The sequence below is a fragment of the Panulirus ornatus genome, chromosome 47 (assembly GCF_036320965.1).
Source record: "Panulirus ornatus isolate Po-2019 chromosome 47, ASM3632096v1, whole genome shotgun sequence".
Lineage (NCBI taxonomy): Eukaryota > Metazoa > Arthropoda > Malacostraca > Decapoda > Palinuridae > Panulirus > Panulirus ornatus.
The window spans coordinates 8,797,408-8,807,968 of NC_092270.1; the positions used below are offsets into that span (position 1 = coordinate 8,797,408).

Below are 10,561 nucleotides of genomic sequence, written 5' to 3' on the forward strand. Positions count from 1 at the left end.
CCTCAAGGATACACAGTTGGAAGGAAAGAATCTGATTATACATGTAGAGGGTTTGGCCCACTTAGTGAGACATTTAGTTTCCTTCCAAAGTTCTGAGCTATGATTGTTCGCCTCTGAATTTGCTTAATGTAACAAGAGTCTTTCTGATTCTACCAGTCACTGTAATTGCTTTGGCTTGCATTCTGTATTTATGTAGTTTTTAAATTCCACCCAAGTGTCACAAAGTGGAGGTAAGATGTTTGCTGGACTCTGCTCCGTTGAGATTATAGCATGGGTGAAGTCACCCTTGGTAAGGTTCTATCATCATCGATTGTTGGAACGGAATGCAGCCTTGTCTCTTGTCAAAGAACTTTTTGCCTCAAAAGACTATAGTGCAGCCTTGAAGCACCAGGAGCCCCTGGATCGTTAATGATGGGATCTTAAGGTTATATATTGATAATAATGTATATGCTTGTTTGTTTGCCATTTCCCATCCCAGTTAAGTAGTACCAGGAACAGAGCTTTGGGGAAGCATCCACTTTTGTGCCTCCTTTTTTGAAGTTAAAATAGGAAAGAAGGTTTTCCAGCCTCCCTCTTCTGCCCCACTTAGATGCCTTTTTCAACACATATAGTATATGTAGACAGTTTTCTTTCTTTCCTATCCCCGAGATGAAATATTTAGATACCCACACAGTACATCAGATTGATTTTTTAATGTTAGATATTTCAGATAATTTAGATTACACTTAGTTCTTCTACTCAGCATCTAAAGACCATCATTGAAAAATGAAAAAGGTATTTAGATTTGTACCAGGGCACAGAACTAAGAAAAAGAACCATTTTCTTTATGCCAGAGTAATACATTCTTGAAATGCGCTGCCAGAGTAGGTATTAGATAATGTGTTTATAAAATTCTAATGAGAATGATCGTGATAAGTGCACCAGGGCCTGAAGTTGTAGCTCTTTAACTTAAATATTTTAGACGCATCACTTTAGAATTAGGTTATGTTGCATCAGTTTACATTAATTTGCTGTGACTTACAACAAATTGGGAAAACTATTTTTTTATCAAAGTATTTCTAATGTCAAAAAGAATCTTTTCTTTTTGATAAGGTATATCATCATCATATATAATGTACTTATTCTGCACATTTTGATGGTGTCACAGCAAAATGCCATTCAGTTTGGCATAATATGTTTGCATGTGTTCATTATTTGCTATGTACACTGTAACTTTAGGCATTTCAGTAAGTCCTGATGTCATCCATTTGAAACATTTGCTGAATTATATGATTTGGGATGACAGACAAACCTAGTACCTTCCTGATCCCTCCTTGATTCATCTGTTTCACTTTTTTTTTTTTTTTTTCATACTATTCGCCATTTCCCGCATTTGCGAGGTAGCGTTAAGAACAGAGGACTGGGCCTCAGAGGGAATATCCTCACCTGGCCCCTTTCTCTGTTCCTTCTTTTGGAAAATTAAAAAAAAACGAGAGGGGAGGATTTCACGGTATGTCATAGATAAGCATATACATTGCTAGAAGTTAGCTCTGGCGCTCAATGTTTTATAGAAATAGACAAAACTGTTGTCATGGCATTCCTTATACTTAGTAAAGTTGATTCTTAATAAGTAAGGCAATAGTGGTGAAGGCAATGAAGATAAGTGAAAATATGCAAATTGTTGTAAAAGTAGGAAAAATACACATAGAAATCAACAGAACCTATGAAAACCTTACTAAAGTTCCCTAGCAGTCAAAAGTTACTTTATTTTTGATTGATTTTTTATTATCTTTGAAATTTAAGATTGCTTTCAGCTAATAGGGAGCGTGAGGTTTTCATGATTTATGTTGTTTATAGAGTTGATAAACAACTGTTTTCCAAAAGCTTCAAGTGATGCGTGTTTTAATTATTTTGATTGTGAGCATCTGATTCTTATCCAAAAGGGTTTTATTTGCCCTATATTGGAGTACTGCCCCCATATCCATTTTGGTTCTTTATCCAGCCCTATGTTAATCAAAGTGGAACCAGAACCTTTCCATCTTATTAATCTTCAGCCATCGCCTCTGTTCACCCTTTCCTTTTCAGTCCCTCATGATATTACTGCCTTCATGCTGTTCTACAGGTGATATTTTGGCCACTGCTCTCATGAGCTATCTGTATTCACCAAGGCATGGGTATGCATATGGCTACTACTTCCTATAGTTTCTATGTGGAGACCAGCCACTTCACCTCCTTTCCTCTCTCTGTCTTCCTATATCTTTTTACTTGTAAGAATCAGGTTTACAAACACATGGAGTCTTGATTTTTATTTTTTCGAGGATGGCTTTGATTGGGTCATTTTTTGTCTGTGCCTTGTCAGTCACTATAAAAGAAAAAATAAACCCTTTTGTATTTATTTGTTTGTATGTTTTTTCATGAAAAAAAAAAAACAGAGAAGGGGGCCAGGTGAGGATATTCCCTCAAAGGCCTAGGCCTCTGTTCTTAATGCGACCTTGCTAATGCGGGAAATGGCGAATAGTGTGAAAAAAAAAAATGTTTTTTCATCCTTGTATAGAGTCCATTGACAAACACATTTGACCATGTAGCCTCATGGAGCACATGAGAATGTTGTTTGTATTTATTGACTATATTACTGAAATTTATGGTAAATTTGGGCTGTTTAGGGAAGGTGGATGAGGTCTTCATAGGTTGCATTGATCACCAGACATGTTTAATGAAGCTTTACTATTTTTTATTTATATTTTCCTTTATCTTTATAGCCCTTCTAATGCTTGCCTTTTTATTATGAAAGTATAAGAATATTGTTCCAAACCAAACTTCACTCTTCTAAATCAACTCAACTCAGAGAAAAAATAAACTGAAATCAGTCTCATTAATTCAGCAAGGCAGTAGAATGGTGAAGCTAAAGTAGTATTACAGCAAATTTTTGTGTCATTAGTTATATTTTTTTATTATACTTTGTCACTGTCTCCCACGTTAGTGAGGTACCACATGGAAACAGATGAAAGAGTGGCCCAACCCACCCACAGACACACGTATACACATAACACCCACACACGCACATATACATACCTATACATTTCAACTTATACATACATATACATATATACACATTTACGTATTCATACTTGCTGCCTTCATCCATTCTTGTTACCACCCCACCACTCATGAAATGTGTCATTAGTTATATTAGTTGAATTATCATTGCCATATAGGTTTGTGCCTTGTAAAATGAATTATTTAAAGGGAATATCAGCAAGTCTAATAGCTTTCCATGTTTCAGCTTTTGTTTGTCTACTCTGTTATCAAATGGGAAGACCCTACACAAAATGGTGTTGGGTACCCAGACTGGAGCATCGCTATTGGGTGGTTCTTGGCTGCCATCTCTGTCGGAATGATCCCTCTCGTGTTTATCATCGTTGTCTTTAAGATGCTTGTCACAGGGGTGAGTGACTCACACATCTGTTGGTCTTTATTTTTCTTCTCACCCAGTTACAGTCATATATATCTATTTATTTATAACTTATGCAGTATTTCTGGGACTATAAAGCAGACTCTGTTGTTGATTGGTTAATCAGGACTTTCATTTTTTGTATAGATCATGGTGAGATGCCTGAGGATTAGCAAAATACCTATATAGTGTCATTGTATGAAGGTTTTGGGGATAATGGTGAATATTCAAAGTACAAAAGTATGAATTTGTTGAGTGTGCCTTGTAAATTGAATGGGAGTGGTGGTTGAGAGGGTGATGGCATGTAGGAGCAAGGTGGTTTCAGTAGTGATAGAGGATACGTTAATCAAGTGTTTGCTAAGAAGGATGTGTGTGTGAATAATGCTTAGAGAAACAGAAGAATTTGTATGTGGTATATATGGATCTGGAAGAAGCATATGATAGGCTTGATAGAGATGCTTTTTGGAAGATGTTATGAATATGTGGGTTAGGAAGAAAGTTATTTGAAGTGACTTGGAGTTTTTGTCAAGAGAGTAAGGAATATGTGCAAGTAGGTAGAAGTGAGGGTGAATTGGTCTGGGGCAGGGATGCTTGACATCACCATGGTTGTTCGGTCAGTTTACGGATGAGGTGGTAAGGGAAGTGAATGTGAGGGATTTGGGGAGAACATTTGTCTGCAGTCTGATTTAGGTAGAGATGCCTCCTCAGTATTCAGATATTCATGCTCTTCATTACTCTTTTTCAGAAAATATCTAATGTGTTCAAGCCAGCAGATAACTGGGGTCCTGGCTGCCCAATAGCTCGACGAGAACTGTTGGCAGCACAGTCTACTTTCGGAATGAATGAAACCAAGTTTGGCATTGATAACCCAGCTATGGACACAAGATATTACCAGCAGTAACATCAGAAGGGTCCTGAAGTTCTGTAATAAATTTAGATATATATAGATTTTATTTGGAATAGAATAATTTTTTCTATTTTTTAGGGATAGGGTTCAACATTACCCAGAAGATCCATATAATTGTCAGTTTTTTAACATGATAATTGACCACCTTTAGCTTTTCTTGAACTTTGTATGTTATGTACAAAACTCTTACATGAAAATTTGAATTTGCTTGTGATCACACTTTTTTTTTTCCCTATCAAATAACATTTTCATACTATAGAAATTTATATATCCACTGTCGTTCCTTCAGCAAGATGTTCTGCTCACATGTAGTTGGTCCACAATGCAACAATTTCCAGGTCTTGGCTCTCTAGAAATAAACATTATCTCAGTTTGTGAGTTTTTCCAGTAACTAAGAAAATACTTTTGTATTCAAGAAATATTAGTATGGATTCAGTAAAAACAGATTCATAAGATGACATCAGAATTATGATTTTTGGAGGTCAGGGTTTGATGCCAACTTCAGAATTTGGATTTCTGTAGGTCAGGGTCTGATGCTTTATCCAGATAAAAGCTACAAGAGGTGGGAAATGGCCAGAGATGCACTTTGTACTCATTGGTGCTAGACCCATCCGTATAAAGTTTTGTTACCTCTAACTTGTGTGGACACATCACATTTCATTTTCCATAATTAAGCCAAACAGTAATATATGATAAGCTTCTTGTATGCAGTATGGTTGTAAATATTATTTCAGTGTCTTGGCCTGTATATTTGTGATTTAAGACACCTGCATTGCTGTTCTTTCCTTATTTTCTTAGGCAACACCTGATTTTTGGCCTAGGGAGAATTTTCAGTTTGCTAAATTAATGCATTAACTTTCATTATCACTATCCAGCTTTAACATCAAACTGATGTTCTACATTACAATGATTTTTTGTGATTTTTCCTTGAACTTTCTGTCAGTTTCTTTTAACCAAATTTCCTTAGTAAATTTTTCTTAACAGTATTGTAAATCTTTTACTCAGTGGACTTTAAGTATACATGTCTTCACCACACCTTCTTTTATTACATGATTGCTCAGTAGATCTCATATTCATTTATTTCTTCATATAGCATTCCCAGGTAGTCTTTCACTCACTATACATTCCCATTCTGCAGTCTCTCGCTTCCTCCTCATTTAATGTATCATTCATCACTATGCTACCCTTTGCTACATATATATGTGATGCATTATCACTCTCTGTACTAGACATTACTTCAACTTCATTCCCAGTACTTTTATTCATTAGCCTTTTCCTTTTATTACATTTTCACGTATAACATTTCTTCAGAACACCTACCCTTGTAACATTTTTCTTTGCTGTGGTTGCTTCATAGCATGTAACCTGAGAAAATGAAAGTTTCTCCTGGCAGTTTCTGTGTTGTCTTGTGAGCTCTATTATATGACCAATATAGTCAGTACTGTAATTCTGTACATACATAAATACTGTAGATAGATGTAAGGAAAATTTTAAGAAGTAAATTTTTATATGGTTTTTAGATAATGCAATAACTAATATAAGTATTTTTTTTATTTAGAATTGAATGTCTCTAGACAAAGTTGTATCATATTTTTATGAAAAATGAAGGCCTGTTTACTTATGTATTGGTAGAAGCTTTATGGTGCAATACACCTTGTCATATTGCATAATTTCAGTACAGTACTGGCAGATAGTTGTTTAGGGACACATTCATTGCTCATATTTCATTCCAGTCTTTTAACATGTGATATCAAATAAACCTGTACAGTGTACTTTTCAGTTGTTAGCTTGCTGTTTCTGTCTCACAAATTCCTTTATTGTTATTTTTATTTAAGGTTCAGTTGTTCTTAAAAAACATTGTAAAAATTCATAATTTATGAGTGTGAATAGAGATATATAATTTTAGCACTCTATAGTATTTTCTTTTTGAAAGGTTTTTCAGTTAATTATACAGTAAACTTATTTATTGCAGTTTCACTTTTAACAAAATTAATCCTGTTGTATAATGAAGAAATTATGTAAGTTCCTCTCCTTGAATTAATACTAGTGTTTTTGTTAAATGATCAGTGGTCCTATTGATGTCCATTCATTTGGTATGTAAAAGACTTTATTCATTTATTGTATTGAGGTTTTATTTGACTATAAATTTGTTTCTGTTGATTAGGAGAAAGTCAAAGTTTCAGGTTGCTCTGATTCTGTGTGTTAGTATCAGTTGTTGACCAGTACAATTTTTATGCTCCATGGAACCACAAGAATAATTCTGTTCCAAAAATCATGTTTTTATACTGCAGGATGTCCATTGATTTCCTCAAAAGTCATTATTATTTCATGGTCTTTAGACAGTGTTTGTTGAAATAAACTCACTACCACAGACAGTGTTGCTAGGGTTAAGATGTTGCAGCATGTTGCCTTGGTGATTATGGATTAGGCTTATAATGTTTAAAGTTAAGTGCATTACCATATGCAGTCAGCATTTGTTTTCACTTTGCATACTACAGTAAATGAAACAGCATGAGATGTTACTAACATAGACTGTGATTGTAACAATTACTGAACTTAGAATTTCTGCAGTATAGTTAAAAGATATCTAAGCTTTGCCCAAGAACAAACATCATTTTATATGGCAAGTACAATGGTTTCACAACTCAAGATCCAGGTTGAATCTATATGGTTAAATAAGTTTGAGTGGTTTTTTGGTGTGTGCTGAGAATTAATTGATTTTGTTGTCAGAAGTCCACAGACATACTGAAAATTTTGTGCTTTCTAAAATATCTGCCATATCAATAGGAATGACATGAAAATACTTCAAGAATAAGGAGAGCCTTACTAGCCTAAAACTAAGGATAAGGGTCATCAGTAACAAAACATTTATTTTTTTGTTTTAAGAAATCAGTCTCGGAGGTGCCCAGTATCTTTCCCCATCATAAAGTGCAAGATTTTGGTAATTCTGTTGACAAAAAAATTTAATTTTCTTCATTGTCAACATAATATTGTCATAAAACTAAGTTTCCCCAAGTGAGTCTTAACATTTGTAAGGATTGTGAAGAACATACTTAAGATTAAATGCCAAATTTTAAAAGTAGAATGCCAAAATAAAAGACCTGTGATTTTAAAGTTTCATAGTCAGGGATGTTAAACAGAATGGTTCTTAGAGTGTACCAAAAGTAGTTTTTCAGGAAAATAAGTTGTGCTTTCTGCCTTTGAATAAGTATTGTATGGTGAAGTTCTTTGATTTTGTGTCATGAAAAATTGGATCAGGATAACCACTGTATTTAGGGATTGTTCTGAATGGGACACTAATGTGAGGCATAGCATAAAGCATATTTTATTGTATATTACAAATGTATTTCAAAAATTTAAGAATAGCACAGTGAAAAAGTTCAACAACTTTATTAAAGAAACCTCAGAAAGATTGTTATGAATAGAAGATTTACTCGTGTGTGGTAACTTTCAATCACTGTATTGATAAAAAAGTTGATTTACATTTATATATTGAAAAGATTGTACCATTTGCTCAGTTTTTCCTTGGTAATTACATTTCATACTTTTATGGATGTGATGGTGGAAAGGGACTGAATGTTAAGATCACACCCTCAGGCATCTGAGATTTGTATGTTTCCCTACAAGATTCCTCTCAAGATATTGTGGTATGCTCAGAATTGACTGTTTTCCCCAAAGAACGCCATGTGTCACTGGTGATTTAAGGTTCTGTAGACAGAGGAGCTTTGTTTCTTGACATAGTGAGTTACAGGAATTTAGCAGAAATCAGCAATTTTTGTATTTGGATGTTTTGCACCTGTGAAACTAATAGTCTTATAACTATGATATTTCATGAGACATTAGTAGAATATTTGTAATGTATATATGCGTATAATCAATGTATATTCTGCCCTATTTTAATATGAAAGATGAATACGTTGACAGCTCTTTCCTGTTATTCACCTTTGCCAAAGACTTCAGGGGAAGTCATAATTATCTGAATACTTTCTTAATCTATACCTGAGAAACTGCAGAAGCTGGTGACTGAGTTTGGTAAAGTGTGTGGAAGAAGAAAGTTAAGAGTAAATGTGAATAAGAGCAAGGTTATTAGGTACAGTAGGGTTGAGGGTCAAGTCAATTGGGAGGTGAATTTGAATGGAGAAAAACTGGAGGAAGTGAAGTGTTTTAGATATCTGGGAGTGGATCTGGCAGCGGATGGAACCATGGAAGCAGAAGTGGATCATAGGGTGGGGGAGGGGGCAAAAATTCTGGGGGCCTTGAAGAATGTGTGGAAGTCGAGAACATTATCTCGGAAAGCAAAAATGGGTATGTTTGAAGGAATAGTGGTTCCAACAATGTTGTATGGTTGCGAGGCGTGGGCTATGGATAGAGTTGTGCGCAGGAGGATGGATGTGCTGGAAATGAGATGTTTGAGGACAATGTGTGGTGTGAGGTGGTTTGATTGAGTGAGTAACGTAAGGGTAAGAGAGATGTGTGGAAATAAAAAGAGCGTGGTTGAGAGAGCAGAAGAGGGTGTTTTGAAGTGGTTTGGGCACATGGAGAGAATGAGTGAGGAAAGATTGACCAAGAGGATATATGTGTCGGAGGTGGAGGGAACGAGGAGAAGAGGAAGACCAAATTGGAGGTGGAAAGATGGAGTGAAAAAGATTTTGTGTAATCGGGGCCTGAACATGCAGGAGGGTGAAAGGAGGGCAAGGAATAGAGTGAATTGGAGCGATGTGGTATACCGGGGTTGACGTGCTGTCAGTGGATTGAATCAAGGCATGTGAAGCGTCTGGGGTAAACCATGGAAAGCTGTGTAGGTATGTATATTTGCGTTTGTGGACGTATGTATATACATGTGTATGGGGGGGGGTTGGGCCATTTCTTTCGTCTGTTTCCTTGCGCTACCTCGCAAACGCGGGAGACAGCGACAAAGTATAATAAAAATAATAATATTCTCTTCCCTAAGAATGATTTGCAATGCCTCCAACTTCAAGCACTTCCATTTTCCTAGGGGTTTGTCACTTACGTTACCCCTGGGGATAGGGGAGAAAGGTGTCACAGAAGGTAACTGAAAGGGATGTGAGCAGATGGTGGGAAATCTTCCCTCATTTTACTTTTCCAAAAGAAGGAACAGAGAAGGGGGGTCAATGAGGATTTTTTTCCTAAGGTTCTGTCCTCTGTTCTTGACACTACCTTGCTAATGCGGGAAATAACAAATATGAATAAAGGAAAAAATTGTCATGTGTTGATTTTGATGAACTATAAGTGTTTAGTTGTGTACAGAAAACAATGCAAATTTGTTATTTGGAACAGGATAAAATTTTGGAATGGAACAAAATAAGAATAATGTTGTATGTGATCAAAGTTTTGTTTGGGTTTAGTGGCATTAGTAGGTATGGACTTGTCTGGAGAACCCTTAATTGTCAAAAGCCCTTTTGTTTGAGGGCATCATTTTTTGATCAATGTTTTTACTGTCTATGAATAAAGCTTGAATTAGTATTGTAATGAATTATGTGAGAAAGATGTGTGAATGATAGAAAGATGCATGGAAGAAAGCCTGTTAAGATGATGTGGCCATGTAGAGCAGAAGAGGGAGGGAATTGGATTGTAGTAATATCAATATAGAAATCCTCTCTTCCTGTATTTATTTCCAAAGGAAGCAAGGACCCAAGTGAAGAATTTTTCCTCTGAGGTTCTGTCCTCTCTTCTTGATGCTTCTTCGCTCACGTGGGAAATGGCGTGCATTTATGGAAAAAAAACTCCTGACCAAAGAACTAGATAGGACAATCCTCGAAGGAAGAAGTATTCTGAAAGATGTGATTGAGGAAGACATGTGGTATTAGTCTAAAAGGAATCATATGCCATGTATACCAACTCTTGCAGATTCCCACCCAGGTCCAGGGGTTAATAATAATAGGAAGGGGGTCATTTATTTGCTGATGACAGCACTGGTGGCAGATTCAAGTGGGGGAACTACAGAAATTGGTGTCCATATTTGGGAAAGTGTGTGAAAGCCAGAAGTGAGAGTGAACAAAAATTAGGTGTCATCAGGTTTGTAGGGTGGAAGGGCATTAGATGGTGTGAATTCGGAGAAAATTTGGGGAAAGTGGATTGTTTTGGATACCTGCGAGTGGACATGACAGCAAATGGAAGCAGAAGTAAGTCATAGAGTAGATGAGGGAGCAAAGTTCTGGAAACATTGAGGAATGTGTGGAAAAAGAACATTATCTGTGAAGGCA

General features: G+C 36.0%; 1 protein-coding gene across 4 annotated transcripts in view; it reads left to right on the top strand.

Annotated features, from left to right (window-relative positions):
• The window catches only part of LOC139763515 (sodium- and chloride-dependent glycine transporter 2-like), a 135,328-nt gene extending 127,068 nt beyond the window's left edge, over window positions 1-8,260 (top strand). For all 4 annotated transcript variants that reach the window (XM_071689668.1, XM_071689670.1, XM_071689667.1 and 1 more), the window contains 2 exons: window positions 3,263-3,424; window positions 4,176-8,260. In XM_071689668.1, the coding sequence (XP_071545769.1) occupies window positions 3,263-3,424; window positions 4,176-4,331 (318 nt within the window). In that variant the 3' untranslated portion in view covers window positions 4,332-8,260. The remainder of the gene's footprint in view (window positions 1-3,262; window positions 3,425-4,175) is intronic.
• The last annotated feature ends 2,301 nt before the right edge of the window (window positions 8,261-10,561 follow it).